Source organism: Dasypus novemcinctus, chromosome 27 (genome assembly GCF_030445035.2).
Source record: "Dasypus novemcinctus isolate mDasNov1 chromosome 27, mDasNov1.1.hap2, whole genome shotgun sequence".
Lineage (NCBI taxonomy): Eukaryota > Metazoa > Chordata > Mammalia > Cingulata > Dasypodidae > Dasypus > Dasypus novemcinctus.
The window spans coordinates 19,390,642-19,411,315 of NC_080699.1; the positions used below are offsets into that span (position 1 = coordinate 19,390,642).

Genomic DNA, 20,674 nt, shown 5'->3' on the forward strand with positions numbered 1-20,674 from the left:
AAACAATCTTTTAACCAGTTCTGCACAGATTAACCATCAGCTTTCCATTCTCTACCCTCATTCTATTTTCTGGTGACCTACATTCTAATTATTAATTCAATGAGTTTACATAATATATTTAGTTCATAGTAGTGCAGTCATACATTTGTCCTTTTGTGCCTGGCTTGCTTCACTCAACATAATGTCCCCCAGGTTCATCCATGTTGTCATATGCTTAATGACTGGCCTCATTTCTTCTTACCACTGTGTAATAATCCATCATGTTTACACATCACAATTTTTTTATCCATTCGTCAGTTGATGGACCCCTAGGTTGTTTCCAGTTTTTTACAATCGTGAATAATGCTGCTATGAACATTGGTGTGCAGATGTCTGCTCATGTCACTGCTCTCAGTTCTTCTGGGTATATACCCAGCAATGGTATTGCCAGGTCCCATGACAAGTCTATATTCAACTTCCTTAGGAACTGCCAAACAGTCCTCCACAGTGGCTGTACCATTCTCATTCCCACCAACAGTGAACAAGCATTCCTATCTCTGCACATCCTCTCCAACATTTACAGTTTTCTGACTTTTTAATAGTGGCCAGTCTAATAGGTGTGAAATGATATCTCATTGTAGTTTTGATTTACATTTCCTTAATCACAGTGTTGAACATTTATTTCCCCATGTGTTTTTTCTCCTTTTGTACTTTTTTGGACAATTGTCTCTTCAAGTCCTTTGCCCATTTTTTAATCAGGTAGTTTGTCTTTTTATTGTTGAGGTGTATGATTTCTTTATATAGCATGAATATTAAACTCTTATAGGACATATGATTGCCAAATATTTTCTCCTATTGCGTCAGCTGCCTTTTCACCCGTTTGACAAAGTCTTTGGAGATGTAAAAGTGTTTTATTTTGAGGAGGTCTCATTTCTCTATTTTTTCTTTTGTTGCTTGTGCTTTGGGTGTAAGGTTTAAGTAATTACTGCAGCCATAAGATCTTGAAGATGTTTTCCTACATTTTCTTCTGGGAGTTTTATGGTTGTCACTTTCATATTTAGGTCTTTGATCCACTTTGAGTTAATTTTTGTATAAGGTGTGAGCTAAGGGTCCTCTTTCTTTCATTGGGATGTGGCTACCCAGTTCTTCAGTGCCATTTGTTGATTGTTCTGGCCCAGCTGGGTGGGCTTTACAGCCTTATCAAACTTCACTTGACTGGAAATGTGAGGGTCTGTTTCTGACTTCTTGGTTTGGTTCCACTGTTCAATCTCTCTTTCTTTCTGCCACTACCATACTGGTTTTTTGTTTTGTTTTGATTTTTTGGGCTTTTTTTTTTTTTAACCACTGTAGCTAAGTAATAGGCTTTAAAGTCAGGAAGTAAGAATCTTCCAACTTCATTCTTTTGAAGACATTTTTGGCTATTTGGGGCCCCTTACCTTTCCAAATAAGTTTGATTATTGGCTGCAGAAAAGGTTGTTGGAATTTTTATTGGAATTACATGGAATCTGTAAATCGGTTGGGGTAGAATTGACATCTTAATGATATTTAGTCTTCTAATACCTGAACATGGAATGTCCTTCCATTTATTTAAGTCTCAGTTTCTTTTAGCAATGCTTTATAGTTTTCTAAATACAGTTCTTTTATGTCCTTTGTTAAGTTTATTCCTAAGTATTTGATTGTTTTAGTCGCTATTATAAATGGAATTTTTCTGACTTCCTCCTTAGATTGTACATCAGTACTGTATAGAAACACTATTGATTTTTGCATATTAATCTTATATCTCGCCACTTTACTGAACTTGTCTATTATTTCTAGTAGCTTTGTTTTAGATTTTTCAGAATTTTCTAGATACAAGATCATATCATCAGTGAATAGTGAAAGTTTTACTTCTTCCTTTCCTATTTGGATGCCTTTTATTTCTTTATCTAGTCTAATTGCTGTAGCTAGAACTGCTAGAACAATATCGAATAACAGTGGTGACAGTGGGCATCCTTGTCTTCTTCCAGATCTCAGTGGGAAAGCATTCAGTCTTTTACCATTGTGTACAATGCTAGCTGTAGGTTTTTCATATATGTACTTTACCATATTGAAATAGCTTCCTTTATTCCTATCTTTTGAAATGTTTTTATCAACAAAGTGCTGTATTTTGTCAGGTGCCTTTTCTGCATCAATTGAGAGGATCATGTGGTTTTTTTCCTTCAATTTATCAGTATGGTTTATTTCACTAATTGATTTTCATGGGTTGAACCACTCTGTGTACCTGGGATAAAACCCACTTGATCTTGGTGTATAATTCTTTTAATGTGCTTTTGCATTCAGCTTGTAAGGATTTTGTTGAGGATTTTTGCATCTATATTCACTAGAAATATTGGTCTGTAGTTTTCTTTTTTCATAGTATCTTTATCTGGTTTTGTTATTAGGGTGATGTTGGCTTCATAGAATGAGTCTGGTAGCCTTCTTTCCTGTTCAGTTTTTTAGAAGAGCTTGAGCAAGATTGTTATTAGATAGTCTTTGAATGATTGGTAAAGTTCACTTGTGAAGGTCCCAGGCTTTTCATCTTTGAGAGGTTTTTGGTGAGTGTTTCAGTCTCTTTACTTGTGATTGGTTTGTTGAGGTACTCTATTTGTTTTAGTGTCAGAGTAGGTGGTTTGTGTGTTTCTAGGAAATTGTCCATCTCATCTGCATTGTCTAGTTTTTTGGCATACAGTTATTCATAGTATCCTCTTATGATCTCTCAGGTTTCTGTGCGGTCAATGGTAATGTCCCCCTCTTACTTCTGATTTTATTTATTTGCATCTTCTCTCTTTTTTCTTTGCCAGTCTAAGCTAAGTGTTTGTCGATTTTGTTGATCTTCTCAAAGAACCAACTTTTGATTTTGTTGATTCGCTCTATTGTTGGTTTTTTTTTGTTCTCAATTTCATTTATTTATGCTCTGATCTTTACTATTTCTTTCTCTCTTTTTGGTAGCTAACCTCTTATTTTTAGTTAGCAGTAAAAATAGCAGTATTACTGTTCATATGTCACATTCTTTTTTTGTAAACAAATCAATTTTATTGATACATTATTAATAAAGCACTACTATTTCTTTCCCTCAGCTTGGCGTGGGATTTGTTTGCTGTTCTTTTTCTAGTTCCTCCAGGTATGTAGTTAGAAATTCAATTTTAGCTCTTTCTTCTTTTTAAATATAAGCATTGAGGGCTATAAATTTCCCTCTCGGCACTGTCTTTGCAGTGTCCCATAGGTTTTGATATGTTGTATTCTCATTTTCATTTGTCTCAAGATACTTGCTGAATTCTCTTGCAGTTTCTTCATTGGCCCACTGATTATTTGAGTGTATTGTTTAATCTGTATATGTTTATGAATTTTCCTTTTTCCATCTCTTACTGATTTCCAGCTTCATTCCATTATGGTCAGAGAAAGTGTTTTGTACCATTTCAGTCTTTTTAAGTTTATTGAGACTTGTCTCATGACTCAACATATGGTGTATCTTGGAGAAGGATCCATGAGCACTTGAAAGAATGTTTATCCTGCTGTTTTGGGGTACAGTATTCTATAAATGTCTGTTAAGTCTAGGTCACTTATCATATTATTCAAGCTCTCTGTTTCTTTATTTATCCCCTGTCCAGATGTTCTCTCCAATTTTGAGGTCTCCAACTGTTATTGTAGAGACCTTACTTCTCCCTTCAGCTTTACCAGTGTGTGCCTCATGTATCCTGGGGCACTCGGGTTAGATGCGTAAACATTTTGTATAGTTATTTCTTCTTGGTGAATTGCCCCTTTTATTAATATATAATGACCTTCTTCATCCCTTATAACAGTTTTGCATTTAAAATCTATTTTGTGTGATATTAATATCACTATTCCAGCTCATTTTTAGTTACTGTTTGCATGGAATATCTTTTTCCAACATTTCACTTTTAACCTAGTTGTGTCCTTATGTCTGAGGTGAGTCTCTTGTAGACAGCATATAGATGGCTCACATTTTTTTATCCATTCTATCAGTCTGTGTCTTTTGATTGGGGAGTTCAATACATTATCATTCATGGTTATTACTGTAAAGGCATTATTTACTTCATCCAGTCTATCATTTGACTTTCTGTTGTCATATCCTACTGTTGTCTGTCTTCTTACCCATTATTTTACCCTTCCTAATGATCTTCATTTCTACATTCTCTCCAAGTCTCTTGCCTTTGTTTTTTCCTTTTAGGCTGTAGCACTCCCTTAAATATCTCTTGTAATTCTGGACTTTGGGTAACATTCTGTCAGTTTTTGTCTGTGAAGACTTTAAACTCACCCTCATTTTTGAAGGACAGTTTTGCTAGATATAGAATTCTTGACTGGCAGTTTTTCTCTTTCAGTTTCTTAAATACATAACACTTTCTTCTCACCTCCATGATTTCTGATGAGAGGTTGGCACTTAATCTTATCAAGGCTCCTTTGTATGTGATGCTTTGCTTTTCTCTTGCTGCTTTCAGAATCCTCTCTTTATCTCTGATATTTGTCATTCTGAATAGTAGGTGTCTTGGGGTAGATCTATTTGGATTTATTGTTTGGGGTGCATTGTCCTTCTTGGATACTGATATTTATGTTTTTCCTAAGGGTTGGAAAGTTTTTGCTCATTATTTCCTCAAACATTATTTTTGCCTCTATTCCATTCACTTCTCCTTCTGGGACACCAATAATGCATATGTTTGTGCATTTTCATGTTGTCATTGAATTCCTCAAGACCCTGTTCCATTTTTTCCATTCTCTTCTCTTTCTTTTCTCCTGTCTTTTCCAGTTCAGAAGTTGTCTTCAAAATCATTGATTGTCTTTGAGCAATTCAAATCTGCTCTTATATACCTCTAATGTATTTTAATTTTATCCATTGTGTTTTTCATTCCTATACGGTTTGTTACTTTTCTTTGCAAGCTTTCAAATCGTTCTTTGTGCTCACCCAGTGTTTTCTTAATATCCTTTATCTCTTTAGTCATATTTTCTTTAAATTCTTTGAATCAATTTAGGAGAGTTGTGTGATTATCATTGATTAACTGCCTTAAATCTTGTATCTCTTCAGGATATTTGGTTTGTTCCATTGGCTGGGCCAGCTATTCCTGTTTCCTATTATGGCTTGTAAACTTTTGCTGATGTCTAGACATCTGAATATGTTAGTGAATTTACTCTGATGGCCAATTTCTCCCTCTGGGCTATTGTTTTTGTTTTTCCACAGCTTTTCTTTGATATAGATTGGTTCAACTTATTCTAAGTTTCAAAAATTGCCCATCTTAAGTTATCAGAATCAGATCAGGGAGTCACTAATGGGTACAGATTTTCTCCCAGGAGTTAGAGCACAGAGAGAAGCAAAAGCAGTTTTGTCCGTGCAATTTCCAAACTGGCCAGCAGATGGTGCTTGTCGGCACACCTTTCCATGGACGTATTTCGATCTCCGTTTTCTTGTGTTTTGGTCTGGCCAGAACCAAAATTCACAGTGGGCTTTGCTGGCCAAATTCACTGAAGGGAAGCCCCCCAACTTCCCCTCCCTTTTCCCTTACAACAGCTGACAAGAAGGAAGATGTCTGCTCCCCTCTCAGTCAGCTGCAGTGAGCCAGCGGTCTTACCCCAACTTAATATCTTAGGGATGAGGGAAGGGAGCCCTTCAGGGCTGCTGCAGGGGTTTGGTAACTCACATTTGTTTTTTCAGGTTCTTCATCTCTTTGTCCCTCACCCTCCTGGGAGTTGTGTAGCACTGTCCTTGTCTGCTGACCCCCAAAGCAGGTCCTTTGGGACAGCTTTTGGCTCTTCCTCCTTTGTTTTTGTGCGAGAGTGGAGCCCTGCCTGCCTGGTCTGATGCCCTTGTCCCACAATTCCCCAGGAACCTCTGGAGTCTTTCCTTTCGAAGGCCTTGTTTGGTTGAGTCCCATCTGCTTTCTCCTTCAGGCAATTTAATTTGGGAAATGAATTCTGATGATCCAGTTGTGCAGCAGAAAGCTGTCCTCAAGACAGAAAAGAGACTGCGGCTTACAGAGAAGGACCAAGATGAGGACGAATGCAGGACCATCCTGAACAAGACTGTGATCAGTCCTTCACCAGCGCCCATGAAGGTTCCCTCTCTCTATTATGGAGTCCTATAAGTAGATACAGAGGCAGGAGAAGTAGTTTAATCTGAGAGTATCTGGTGAGACTGAAATAGTCGCTCCTTTCATAGATTAATTTTCCACAAGGGAAGTATAAACTCTGATTTTTAAATTTGGAATGGTGTCTTTCTGAGTCATCTTTCAATAACCTTTTGGGTTTGTTTTAATGAAAATGTGCACCCCCCTTGTGTGCTATATTTAAGCTGTACTGGGAAGGTAATATATTTCACCAATTTACATTCCTAAATTATAATAACCACAGCTCGGTCCCTTGTTCTAGCCAGTCTTGTTTTGGCAGAGTCAAGCTCCCTAGCAATTGAGTTTTCAATCAGATCTCCTGATTCAAAGCAGGTTTCCTGAATTTGAGGCCTTTCATTATTGGTGAATAAATGAAAATGACCCAGCGCCTCACTTAAAATTGATTTGCCTTCTTGGTTTGTATGATGTATAAGTCAGAGAGTAGTTTTTAAAAAATGTGTTTCTTTGTTTTTATGATCACCTGTGTCCTGCAGAGTGCAGATGAAATGAACTCAGGTAAGGACAGCGACTCCCATCCCTATGTCTATTGTTGGTTTAGGATCCATTTTTATTGATTGTAGCTTCCAGACCCTTAAACTATAGCCTTGGGGCTTAAAAACAGCACAAGAGCTAAAACCTACTGATCACCCAATTCTGTGACCAGTGGTCCTGGGGACAGCACTCAGAGGTTGTGCTGTATTTATTTTCTCTCTGTCAGTCTTTTGTAAACTGAGTTGAGTTATTCTGTATCATCCAGTTTACTCTTAGCTGCTCCAGAGATCCAGCAAATTTCTCTGTTGCTCAGCTCAGAAGCTCATTATGCTAAATGGAACAAAAAAGTCTCTCTTCAAAGAAAAACTCTTTTAAAAAGCATAATTCAAATTCGAAGCTCAGTCATAGCCATCATGTATAATAATACATCACACAGATTACCAATTAATGTCAAATTAATAAAATGTCATCTTAGTTGCCTCTAAATTGGCATGTCTCTGTGTGTGTGCCTACATGTGTATGCATGAGAAGCGTGGCTCTCAAGCACTAAAGTAGCTTTCTTCTGAATTTGAGTTAAAGAACTGATTATAGTATTTGCATTTTTCTTTTTAATATTTTAAATTACTCTGCCATCAGAGGCCTTCTTGGCATCTTTGGAGAAGGATGCAAAGGAACGAGCCAAGAGAAGAAAGGAAAACAAAGTCTTAGCAGATGGTAATTGTCAGCCTTCAGTGTGCAATAGCTGGGATGACTTGTGTCAGAAGCAGCACGTGTGTCTTTGTGTTGGGGCTTGAAGACATCAGGATTCCAGGTCTGGTCAGTGGATTCGTGATGGGCCTGAGGCAATGGGCCCTGGCCAGGGGGATATCACTGGTGCTCTCTGCTCCAGCTCCGTGAGCCTCCACAGACAGGCCTCTTTCTAAAGCCTGTAAATGGCTTAGCAGATCAGACACTCAGCGCTACTTTAATCCAGAATGTTGTAAGCAGGATTAAACGTTGCTTGGGACCTAGGGAGGGATGGGAGTGAGGTGGTACTGGCTGGCCTGAGGCATAGATGGAGAAGAAGTAAAATAGAAAAATGAAATGAGAAAACAGAGGTAGGAAGGGAGAATAGGGGGAAAAAAAAAAAGAGAGAGAGAGACAGGGTATGGGGGGAAGATACATGTGATAGTAGTAGCATCCTTTCAGCATTTCTCTTACACCACCAGTGGTAGGCATGCTGCAAATCTGAATGAGTCCATGTTTGTTCGAAAATTAATTTTTTGACCCTCTTTATGAGGGATTGAATGTGTATGCTTAGTCTTTGTGGCAAGCTTGGAGTGGTTCTCAGCCTTGAGTCAGAAGCATTTACTTTTTCTGAGACTCTCCTTGCAAGACAGGGGATGGATTTGGGGGTGGGGCAGGGATACTTAAAGTAAAAAGCCAGTCCTATAAGATCTGCAGAGAGAAGCAAGTGATCATTTCCCTTTGGCTCCATGGAAGCTATGACCTTCAAAGTAGAGTTGGAAAACCAAGGGTGTAAAGTCTGAAAGTGTGGGGTGAGAGCTCACCTGTATGACTTTAATTCTCCTAGCCCTAAAGGAAAAGGGGAATGATGCATTTGCCAACGGCGACTATGAGACAGCTGTCCTGCACTACAGTGAGGGTTTGGAGAAGCTAAAGGACATGAAAGTGCTATACACCAACCGAGCCCAGGTCAGTGAGCCACGAATGCATCCATGGGGTCTTCTCAGGGAACACTAGCCACCATGCTTGTGGAAGCAGAGAGAAGGAAAGTACTATGGATTAACTGTGGGGTGCTGGTACAGCTTTAACAACTCTCTCTTAGTTGGGACATGGGAGGAGCTGACTGGTACGTAGGGCTTGCCAGTTTCCTTGGTGTAGTGCTCTCATTATGGTCCCATTTCAAGCTGTCAACTTGAAATCACAGGAGGAGGAGTTCGGAAGAGCTACACATTATCAGCTTTCTCTTGAGAGTACATTGGCTCCAGCACATTTGCTCATGGTCCTTTTCTAAATGGATAAAGGAGAAAATAACGGAATGACATGTGCTGTGAGTGCTTGGACTTTTGCCTCCTCTGAATTTGTCCAGTCTCCTTTTTGGTGGTAGCCACATTGCTGAAGTCTACTGTCCTGTTAATTTCTTGCTCATTACATCAATCCCTCTTTGATTAAGATCCTGTAAGCGGGGTAGTCTGGATAGCTGATGGGCCAGTCTCTCAGAAATGTTGAGTTTCTGAAACCCCTAAAACTTGTTTTATATCACAGACAAGCTCAGTTTCTTGGAACACCAAGGAAAAACCCTCACATAGATGTTTATTATCTGCTCCTTGATGGAGGGACAAGGTTGATATTCCCCAGTTGAGACAGAAATGTCACTTGGGACCTTATTTTGAAAAGTAATTGAGTTTCTGTGCAGTAGGCTTTCTCTGTTGCTCGGGCCTGGAAACTTGGCAGGTTCATGAGACGCGCTCATCCAGCAGTCAGGGTGTATCAGCAGAATGTGTGGGAGAGGAACCTGATGCCATGCCATTTACAGGAAGGCAAGGATGCAGCAGAGCTCTCATCAGCTCCAATTTCTGTAACTCAACCTTAAGAACATCTTCCTGTCTCATATTGAGGAAGAGTATTGAAAGCAAGAAGCAGAACCATAGGAGGCCAAAAAGTCTGGGGAGTGAGAGTGATTTAATGATAAATAAATCCAAGAGCAGTGTGAGCTCATTAGTTTAGCAGTTTGGGTAAGGCGCACTAGAGTTAAAGTGTTACTTGCCCAACCCCATTTGTGGGGAAAAAGTGTTACAAGGATGGAACTGGCAAATGGCCAGAGGTTGATTTAGCACTGTACATTGTGTCACCCTAACAAGATTACAAACTTTGACGGCAAAAACTGCCACATACTTCTCCCACCTAATGCTTTATTTATAATAGATGTTCAACAGATCGTTAAGTTACAAAGAACTGAGGGCACGACAAGTCAGTTTGAGGGAGCTAAGTTTCTGTTGCTACTTGAGAAGAATCGTTTAAAAACAATACAGTAATTGTAGTCCATTTTTATTTTAGGAGAAAATTTTTTCCTCCAAAGACATCTACCTACTGAAGCTTGTTCAGGCAAATTAGTTATTCTGAAGGTATTTGATAGTAGTGAAATTGAATTACTTTTAAAATCTTATTTAATTCAGTCTTATGTCTAATTCAAACTACGTATATCTTGATTCATCAAATTAGTTACATTTTCATTGTACTGAAGTTTAAGCTGTGCTTTTGATTAGTTTTGTAGAATCACATTAAGAATGAATGTGGATAAATTTACGTAAATGCAATGAAAAGCTTTGAGGAAGCATTTCCTCCCAGCTTTCCCAAAGAGAAAGCTTATTCAGAGGCAAATAAACTCAAAATGTGCTGCCTGGTGTTACAAATCATTTGAACCATTGACTATTTGAAAATGTCTCCCTAGTTTGCATGCAGTGTTATAAAACACTTAATATGCACCCTGTGAATTGAGTCTTGCTGCTTGCTAGAGAGGAAACCTACCCTTTCATAGCTTTGTTTTTCTCCTGGAGCTAATGTTATGATCAATAGATTGCTGGGATAATTTAGATAAATCTGGAGTATAAATGCCATTTGGGAAAAAAAGTAGTTCTTTTTAAAATGCGGAAAAGCAAAGAAGAATGGAGACATTGTAGAGTGTTGATCAAAACCTTTGAAAAAAAAAGTAAAAGTAAAAGACTATGCAGAGAAATGGTTGAAACCCATTCAGACTTCTTCAGAGTCAGTATGAATCCTGAATAATAATGTCCTGAAATTATGGCCACGCTTGCCTAGAAGGATGCAGGTTTCTTCCTCGCATCCTCTGACTTTCAAATGACACCAAGACCCTGGAAGAAAGGAAGATGGTGCTTTAGAGATCATGTAGCTCAAAGAGTCACCTTCTTCAATTACTATAAGTGCTAATTGAAGAAGGTGACTCAGAACCCCAGTTAGTATAAGTGCCATCCAAGCAAATGGCTGCCCTGCAGAAATTCATCAGCCAACTATTGTCTTCTTCCTCCTCACTTTGGCCTAACATTTAGATTCCCATGACAAACCTGCATGAAGCTTTGGCTCTTTTATTAGTGAGTGATGGGACCCTGGAAAAGTCACCACCCTCCTGATGGCTTGACTTTCCTTTCTTCAAATGAGCTGATAATTGCTGCTTCTTAGGGTGCTTAAAATCTACTTAGTGCAACTTAATAAGAGTTAATTGAACACCGGTTGTGTTCAGAATTATACAGTGGTTATAGTAGCCATTATGCTTGTTTTTAAAAATACCCTTCCACTTGTTTATATGCTGTTAATCCTTTGAAAATATAAATGGACTAAATTTTCAAGTGGGTTTAGTTTGAGTAGTTTAAGAATTCTGAATCAATTCTGGACTTTCAAGATTTTCCCAATTCTAGAGGATTCCAAAAAAGAGTTCCCCAAGGCATTTGGCACTGAGGTTTCATGATTCTTAAATGTCAGCCAGTTTCCTGTAGCTCTTCTTTCCTGCTGTGCTCACAAAGACAGAAGCAGAATTTGCTCTTTTTATTTTTATAATCACTTTATTGAGATTTAATTCGCATACCATACAATTCACCCACTTAAAGTGTACAATTCATACCCCCTGAGAGCCTTCTTATTACTCAATGTGATCTCTCTCTAAGCTGAACTCAGCATATAAATGCATTACCTCCCTCCAGTGTAGGACATGACTCCCGGGGATGAACCTCCTGGGCACCGATTACTACCAAGCACCAACTAGCAATGCAACTGGAAAAAGACCTTGACCAAATGGGGGAAAGGGTAAAGATAAATGAGTTCATATGGCTAAGAGACTTCAAAGTGAGGCAGGGGTTACACTTAATGCACATCTCAGCAGGATCTCACTCGCTGCCAATTAACTATTGCCTCAAATAGTAGAGAAATCCAGACACTAAAGGCAGGGCTAACAACTCAGGAGTTTGGTGCCCTGCCTGTGGACCCTAGTTGGTAATTTATGCTCCCCAGTGTGACAGAGTTGGACTCAGTTGTGGTTCCCCTATACATAACTCTTCTGCCCCTTCTATTTGAACCTATAGTTAGTGCTGGAGTTGATAGATATATGTCCAAGAGACTTAAATCTTTGGACTGTCCATGTGCCATCTGGATCCTGAATCTCAAGAGTTGCAACACCTACTCTTCAGTTTGTTGGACTCACCCAGGACAACTAATGAGATGATGGTGGACAGCGACCATCCCAAGGAACAGAGAGCGTCTGCAACAGCAAGCAAGCTAGTCCCAACCATCTGCCCCATAGGATCTAAGCCCCCTCTCATTTGAAGGTGGAGTGGGCATTACTATCCCAGAATCCTCAGGATTGGGGACTGAACAATGAACTAGAGTAGACTTACTGGTATTCTTGTATAGACTTATTGTGAGTCTAGCAGTGGAAGAACTTTCATCATTGATGTGGAGGCAGTGGCCACCGGAGGTTCTGAGGGAAAGGAGAGGGAAAAACAAGTGTAATATGGGGACATTTTCAGGACTTGGGAATAGTCCTGAATGAAATGCAATGACAGATACAAGCCATTACATATTCTTATAACTTACAAAATTGTGCAGGAGAGAGTGTTAACTACAATATAAACTATAATCCATGCTTAGCAGCAATGCTCCAAAATATGTTCATCAATTGTAACAAATGTACCACAGTAATGAAGGATGTTGTTAATGTGGGAAAATGTGGTAGGGGTTTGGAATGGGGCATATGGGAATCCCTGGGGCAATGGGAATCCCTATATTTTTAATGTAACACTTAATCTAAGTATCTTTTTTAAAAAATTAAATGTATATATTTTTAAAAAGCATACAATTCAGTGTTTTAGTATAGTTGCAGAGTTGTGCAACCATCACCACAATCAATTTTAGAACTTTTTATCACTCCAAAAGGAAACTCTGTAACCTTTAGCCATCACCTCCCAATCTCCCTAGTTCCCCAACCCCTGTCCTAACCATAGGTAATCATAGGTAACCAATAATCTACTTTCTGTCTCTACAGATTTGCCTATACTGGACATTTCATATACATGGAATCATACAAAATTGAGTCTTTTTGCTGGCCTCTTTTACTTAGAATAATGCTTTCAAGGCTCACATGTGTTGTAGCACGTATCAGTACTTCATTCCTTTGTATTGCTAAATAATATGCCATTGTATGAGTATACTCATCAGTTGATGGACATTTGGGTCATTTCTACTTTTGAGCTTTTATGAAAAATGTTACTGTAAACATTTGTGTACATGTTTTGGGGTTGACATATGTCTTCCTTTCTCTTGGGTGAGTACCCAGGAACAGAATTGCTGGACCACATGGTAACTCTATGTTTAACCTTTTGAGGAACTGCCAGATGGTCTTCCAAAGTAGCTACACCATTTTAAATTCTTACCAGTTGTATCTGAGTGTTCCAGTTTTTCCACATGCTCACCAATACTTGCTATCATCCATCTTTTTTAGTCTGTCGTTTTGATTTCCTTCTGGAACATTCACTGCAGTGTAGTCTCCAGAACCTAGTTCTTCCTTCCTATGTGGTTATTGTGCTGGGTCTTTTTACTCTTGGCCCTTCAGCCTCTTCTCTACCCTGCTTAGTGCCTTGGGAGGGTAGCCTTGAGGTCAAAAAGGAGGAGAGTGGGCTTGGGGTGTTGGTTCTCCCAGCATCGGCTTACCGAAGGCCTTGGCAGCTCTCTCCGTATCATTTGTTCACTGCTCCCTCCTCCTCTCTCTTCAGTCCTGGCATGATAATAGCTGTCCACTGTTGCCAGCCCTTGTTGGTTCCCTTAAACTCTACCCCTCCCTTATAAATAGCCCCTTTATTAGACTCTCCCTCCCTCACCCCATGTGAGAGTGCCACCTGCTTCCTGCTGAGACCCTGACTGACACGGCTGGGACCCAGTTAGTCCTCATCACTCTTCTACTGTTTGTTCTTTCTCTGTTGATGGAGGACGAGCTCTGTGTCAGCACCTGCCATTTGTGTCCTTACAGGCTTATATCAAACTTGGGGACTACCAGAAGGCCCTCGTGGACTGTGACTGGGCTCTGAAGGTAAGAGAAGGTTTCCTTTCCCACTTGGTGGTGTTGGGCTTGCTTGGTGGGCGCCTTTGTTGTGAAGTGACTGGAAGGGAGCTGCCAGGGCATCACAGTGGAAAAGGGTGCAGACTGCAGCCGGGGCCTCCGTTTCCTGCTCAGTGAAGTGGGATGGAATAGAATGGTTGGGAGGATTATGATAATGCACATGAAGTGCCTTTCTCGTAGCAAGTGCTTGGTCGAAGCTGCTGTTACTACTGGCTTTCCAAGGTTTTATACTGCAAAGCCTCATCCTTTCCTGTGTTAGCAGGTGCTTTGCTCCCTGTGCTGGCGGGAACACTTCCTTCTTCTAGAGACAGCCAAGGGCTTGTTCTGCAGTGCTGTCTTTCTTTCTCATCAGTTTTTGCTTTTTCCCTCCAGCCCTAATAATTTGGAAATGCAGCATCCCCCGTTTGTAGAGGAATAATAAAAAGAAAGAATCCCTCTTGTTCAGCCAGGATACCAGTCAGGTCTGGGCAGAGAGCATCACACCCCATGGGGTATCGCCCCCCCCTCCCGGCCCCGAAATCTGCCAACCAAAGGGGAGCAGGAGTTAAATGATCCATCCTTACTCTACATCCCCCTGAGCTGCTCTTTCATCTGGGACTTTAACTAAATACCCAAAGCCAGTGCTTCCCAGACTCATTCACTCAAGTGCTGCTAACAGCAAAGGACCATGAGTCAGGGCCCCTCAAGGGTCTGGTTGCAGAGAAAAGGAATTTTCTTTTAAGATGCACATTTTAGCTTGAAAATCCTGACAATTTTGCATTGCTCTCCCTAAGGTTTGTCGACATTAATGCCAAAATATAGTTTTAAATAACTTAGGATCAAGTAAAATGGCAGTGCCAGGAGCAGGTGTCAGGTTTAACCTGTGGCTTAGAGCCCAGGAACAACCTGCTTCTGCCAGCTTAATGAGAGTTTTCAGAGCAGCACGCCGGCCGCACCTGCTTGCCTATGTTTTATTACCAGGGAAGCCAGGCAAACAGGAGTGGCTTGGAGGCTCCCCTACACAAGCAATGGGTCATAAAACACTAGGGATCCTCCAAAAGTGACACCCAAACTTGTTTGATTTCTTTATCCCATAGAAGCTACGGTTTGGCACATCTTGTCCCATTTCAATGGTGCGTCTTTAAGAACTGCCCAAAGCCCACAGCATCAGTTCCTTACAGCTCCAGGACAGCTCCACTGACCTGCTTTTTCACCTTGTTTGATCTTGCATCTGTAAGAGAAGAGAGCGGCCAGGAGGCTTTCCTCTGATGTTCCAACAGCAGCGAGAGCCATGCTTCGCTCGCTGCCTGCCCACCCCACGCTTTCTCATTGAAGCTTCACAGTCATCCTCCTCTCTCACAGTCCCCCCTGTTCCACTGCCATTTCTGGTTTTCTGACAAGGTAATCAAGCCCTGGAGATTACCTAGGTAACCTGCCCAGGATGGCACAGCTGGTGTCTAACTGAAAGCCCTTGCTTTTACCCACCTGCTATATCCAGCCGGTCACTTTAAACTCTGTCATTCCTGGGTATGGATCTCATTCCCTGCTGCGGAAAAAACGAGGTCTCCTCTCAGGTCCTCCAAGAATATCTTTTCTGATCAGAAAAGAACCAAAGTGGTAGCCGCGCCATTGTGCCGATTCAGGGTAACACACTGGCCTGTTCCCCAATGTTAAATGAAGCGCACAGTATATTCAACGGTGAGACGGAGGCAAAGCGGGGCCAATGGATTTGACATTAAAAATGCTAGCACTCAGCAGCCAATCTTCTTAAACGCCCAGCGAGGCTCCCAGCTGAAGAGGTTTGGGTAAACACTTGGAGGGATGGAGGAAAAAAGTGCATGAAGACTTCTAGAGACTAATAATGGTTGGCTCTCCGTCGAAGCTGTGAATTGAAAGAAAAAGCTCCACTCTCTTTCAAGTAATAGATCACTAGTGAATGTCACTAGAACTCATTATTAAGAGTATTAGTGCTTTCATGCCGATTTAATATTTTTTGACACTTTTGAGTTGGTAGAGACAAGCCCATGTGATGGCGTTTGAAGATGGATACTTCTTGTCAGGGAAAGATAAGGGGTGAGGCTGGTTTCAGGTAGGATTGGAGTCGTTCTCTTTTGGCAGAACACTTCCTGGCCAAATGAAATCTGTCTCCTCCAGAGGCAAGATTCCTTTGAAAGGCACCTAGGGCGCACCCAGAGAAGAGCTCAGTGAGGAGTGATCCATGATCACAGGGGAAAGGGCCCGTGGGTGAGAAAGCCCATTCAGGACCCCCACTGGCTCCCGCGCAGGAGGCCTGGGACCAGGCTCTGGGCCTGGGGCCTCCTCCTCCCCTGCTGTGACCCCCGCGCTCTGCCCGGGGCTATGCTGAGATTGTGTGACTCCCACAGGCGTCTCTTGCCTTGGCTGCGCCTCAAGTCCACCCTGTGTGACATCACAGGGCGCGCTCCATGGCTCCCTGCCTTTCTCCTTTCTGCAGCTGCTCCCTCCAAGCTCTCCTCTCCTGCGTGGCGTTCGACTCCAATCTGTGCAGGAGGCTGTCGGACCCCCTTACCGGGCTCCATGCCCTGGGCCCAGGCTGCCTGCTGCCTCCCACGTGTCTGATTATCTGGGCATTGCAGAAGCTACCTCGTCCTCTCCCAGCTCAGCCCCTACTTCCCAGCTCAGCCCCCACTTCCTGCCCTGACCTACCTCTTTCTGTTCAGTGGCATCTTCCGGTGTCTAGACCCCACACTTTGGCGTCACCCCACCTTCGCTGCCATCCTGGGTGCCGTGGCGATGCTGGGCAGCTCTTTGACCTTTCACTCCCACCCTCTCCCGCGACCTCAGAGAGATCCGCTCCCGCTAAGCAACTCTTTTGGTCTCCGCCCCTGCCCTCTGCCTTTCCCTCCTCTCCTGGCCTGCGGCGGCCTCCAGACCAGCCTTCCCGCAGACCCCTGCGTGCTCTCACCCCACCCCAGCCCGGGAGGCAGAGCTCCCCGTACCAGCCTCACCTCCCCTCCACCCCGCGCCTGCCCCTCGGTGCCAGCCAGACTGCCCGCTGAGGCCCTGCCACTCTCCCAGCTCTGGGCTCGCTTCGCCCATCTCCCCATCATCCTCTTCTCTTTCCCTGGCCATGTCCTTCAAGACCTGGCTCTCACCCTCCTCTTTTGCATGACCGTTTTCCACCACATCTCCTCAGAGGATTCCTTCTCTGAACTGCTGTAGGTGGGTGTAATGTTGAAACCCCTGGGCTCTGGGGTCAGGTGGTCAGATATCAAATCCCAGCCCTTCTATATACTAGCCATGTGACCTTGAACCTGTCCGCCTCCTTGACCCTTCCTCTGTACAGTGGGGATAAGAACTGTGTCTACTTCCCAGCGATGTCAGGACGCTTATATGAGAGAATTCCTGTGAACCCTCAAGCCCAGTGCCTGGCACGTGCCGAGGCCTTAGAAAGCATCAGCCAACAAATGAGGAAGTCATAGACGTGAAAGATATACCTGTAGAGGCCTCTCCAAATATAACAATTACTGTTACCTCTTTTGTGGTTGTTGGCTTTTCTAAGACATTTCTGTTTTGCCTTGAGGTGGATTGCTGCTGTTGTAGCTACAGCAGAAGCAGCTGGATCCCACACGGCCTGGCTGTGTGCTGCCCACTTTCCCTGCCTTTCCATCATACAGCCACCCTGCAGGAAGTGCCTGTTATCATCCTCACTTTCCAGATGAGAAAAATGAGCACAGAGAAGGCGGGTGGCCTCACCAGCCGCCTCTTTCAGTGATTCACCCAGGAGTTTCTGGACTCCTGGGCTCACCCTCTTAACTTTTTCAAACGTAAACCCCTCCCAGGCAGCTGACCCAGCACAAGGCCTTGCACTTTAAAGGGGTTCAGTAAGTATTAAATGGCAGGATGTTTATCATGTCAGCTTGTGTCCCTGTGCCAAACCAGCCCCTGAGGGCTTATACTAATTAGGGGCAGGCAGGGGCCAGGCCCCCATGCAAATGGTAGACACTCAGCCATCAAGGTCAATCCTGCCTTTTGAAGAGGGCGTCCCTCCTGGTCATCAGTGATAAGAACATACGTTCCCAAGTCTCCTCTGCATACACCAACCCCAGCACCAACCACAGGTTCAGTAAAAGTGACAGAAGAGGCATGTGTGGAGAACTCATATCTGAGTCCAACTCCATCACACTCAGAAACACCAATTCCACCTACTCTCCAGTTCGTTGGACTTACCCAGCTCAACTCTCAGGCAGGGGAGGATGGTCAAACACCACACCAGGGAACTGAGACAGTCTACAACTGCAAGCAGTAGAATCCCATCCATCAGCTGTGTGGGATCTAAGCCCCCTCTCAATTTAGAAGTGAAGTGGACATCTCCATCCCAGGATCCTCAGGATGGTGGAATAAAAATATGGATTGGAGTGGACTTACTGGTATTCTACTATAGAATTATTGTGACTCTAGCAATGGAAGAAATTATATCATTGATGTGGAAACAGTGGCCAGGGGAGTTGCTGAAGGCAGGGAAAGGGAAAATGAGGTGTGATATAGAGGCATTTTTGGGACTTGGAATTGTCCTGAACGATATTGTAGGGGCAGATGCAGGACATTATATATCCTGCCATAATCCATTGAATGGGCTGGGAGAACATGTAAACTACAATGTAAACTATAATCAATGCAATGTAACAGTGCTCCAAAATGTATTAATCAAATGCAATGAGTGTACCACAATGGTGAAAGAAATTGATGTGGGAGGAGTGGGGGGGGGAATGGGGTATAAAGGGACCTTTTGTATTTTTTAATGTAACATTTTGTGTGATCTATATCTTTCTAAAAAAGATGATAACAGATAATAAAGCCTATTTCATTAAAAAATTGAAATGAAAGTATCTATTTAAACTTAAAAAAAAAAAAAAAATACACGTTCCCATATCCAAGTTGTCATTTACTTGGGGAGAGGAACTTCCCAGGCCCACAACGATGTAACTTAGTCCACCCAGAGTATGTTTTTCACTCCCTTCTAATGAACCAGTGGTTCTCAAACTTGGCTGCACATTTACATCACCTGGAGAGCTCAGTGTTCCAAAATGTATTCCTCAAATGCAATGAATGTGCCACACTGATGAAAGAGGTTATTGATGTGGGAGGAATGGGGGGGGGAGTGGGGGTATATGGGAACCTTTTATATTTTTTAATGTAATATTCTGTGTGATCTATGTATCTTTTTTAAAAAAAGATAATTTTAAAAATGCCTATATATATAGGCCTGAGTCCTGGCCCAGAGTCTAATTTAATTGGTGTGGGGTGTAGCCTGGCTAGCTGTTTTCCAAGCTCCCAGGTGATTCTAACGTTCAGCCAAGGTGAACAGCTCTCCTAAGGGTTTCTGGTTTGCTTCCTGATGAAGTCTCATTAAATGGGAATGAAAACTGGCAAGTATCATTAATTAATTTGATAGAGCGCTTACTTGTGCATCTAGGCTCCTTGCAGGGGCCAATTCATTTGCTCACTGGTGCACAGAAAAGTTTTTAATTGTCAGCTCTGGTACCTGTCCAGAGAACCAAAGCTTGGCCTTCAGTCTATTAGTGAGGCAGTTAGAGGGTGGCAAATGGCTTCAGATCCTCTGAAATATCTGATCAGTCATTCCCTTTTATGCAGTGTGATGAAAAATGCACAAAAGCATTTTTTCACATGGGAAAAGCCCACCTGGCCCTGAGGAACTACAGCGCGGTAAGTTCTTGGAGGACTGTAAGTAGCACGTTTGATCACGGAGCGCTGCTTCTCACAGTCCCGGAGGAGCACCGAGTCACTCTAAGCCAGGACTTGTTAACCGTTTTTGTCCCATGGACCCCTTTGCCAGTCAGGTGAAAACCACGGACCCCTTACTAAGTCCACACTGTACGGTGTATTACTCAATAAATATATCACACCCACACCAACACGTCCCCACAAGAATAATGTTTTTCTGAATTTCAGTTCAAGCTCGCGGACCCCTTGTTAAGAACCTCTGCTCTAAGGTGATTAGCTAGTGATCCACCCGTTAGTATTTTCAAGGTAAAGCCTAAGATCCTGGAGCTGGGAAGGATGCTGGGTATCATCTAGTACAACCCCACCCTTCTGCCACCTCCCCACCCAGTGTTTGGCCCTGGAAAGAGCATCTTGGGAAAGAGGAGATGTGAGCAAAAAGGTGAAAGCAAAATTCACTTGTAATCTCATCTCACAAAGGTAACCACCCAGGTACATATGTATACTAAGCCATTATATACGTTGTAATAGCAGTTTTATTGAGATGATCATTCACACACCAAACAGGTCATCTATTGAAAGCGTACAATTCAGTGGGGTTTTTTAATTCACAGAGTCATGCAACCATTACTACAATCACTTTTCAAACATTTTCATCATCATCCCTGAAAATCCTGTATCAATTAAAAGTCACTACCCTCTGCACACTCTACCCCAACCCTAGACAATCATCTAATCTACTTTCTGTCTCTAAAGGTCTGCCTATTCTGGACATTACCTGTACAGGGAATCATGCAGTGTGTGGTCTTTTGTGAGCAGCTTCTTTCACTTAGCATAATATTTTCAAGGTTCATCCATGTTGTATTTTGTTTTTGTACTCTATTCTTTTGTAATGCTGGATATTATGCTGTTGTATGATTAGACCACATTTTCTTTATTCATCCGTTGATAAACATTTGGGTGATTTCCAGTTTGAGGCTGTTAGGAATACTGCTGCTGTGAGCATTCATGTCCACATCTTTGTGTGGGCGTAGTTTATAATCCTCTAGAGTCTACACCTAGGGGTAGGATGACTGAGACAATGCAAGCTCTACATGAGGAACTGCCAGACTGTCCTCCAAAGGGGTTACAGCATTTTACATCCCCACCAGCAGTGTATGGGAATTCCAGTTTCTCCACATCTTTACCAACAGCCATTATCTATCTTTTTCATTTTACTTATTTTAGTAGGTGTGAAGTGATGTCT

At 42.3% G+C, this 20,674-nt stretch overlaps 1 protein-coding gene across 1 annotated transcript in view; it reads left to right on the plus strand.

The window, feature by feature from the left end:
• TTC12 (tetratricopeptide repeat domain 12) overlaps positions 1-20,674 on the plus strand; it is a 70,017-nt gene that overhangs the window by 19,893 nt on the left and 29,450 nt on the right. Inside the window, exons 3-8 of the mRNA XM_058289446.2 lie at positions 5,896-6,059; positions 6,605-6,626; positions 7,239-7,316; positions 8,176-8,297; positions 13,639-13,698; positions 19,342-19,413. Of these exons, the coding sequence (XP_058145429.1) occupies positions 5,896-6,059; positions 6,605-6,626; positions 7,239-7,316; positions 8,176-8,297; positions 13,639-13,698; positions 19,342-19,413 (518 nt within the window). The remainder of the gene's footprint in view (positions 1-5,895; positions 6,060-6,604; positions 6,627-7,238; positions 7,317-8,175; positions 8,298-13,638; positions 13,699-19,341; positions 19,414-20,674) is intronic.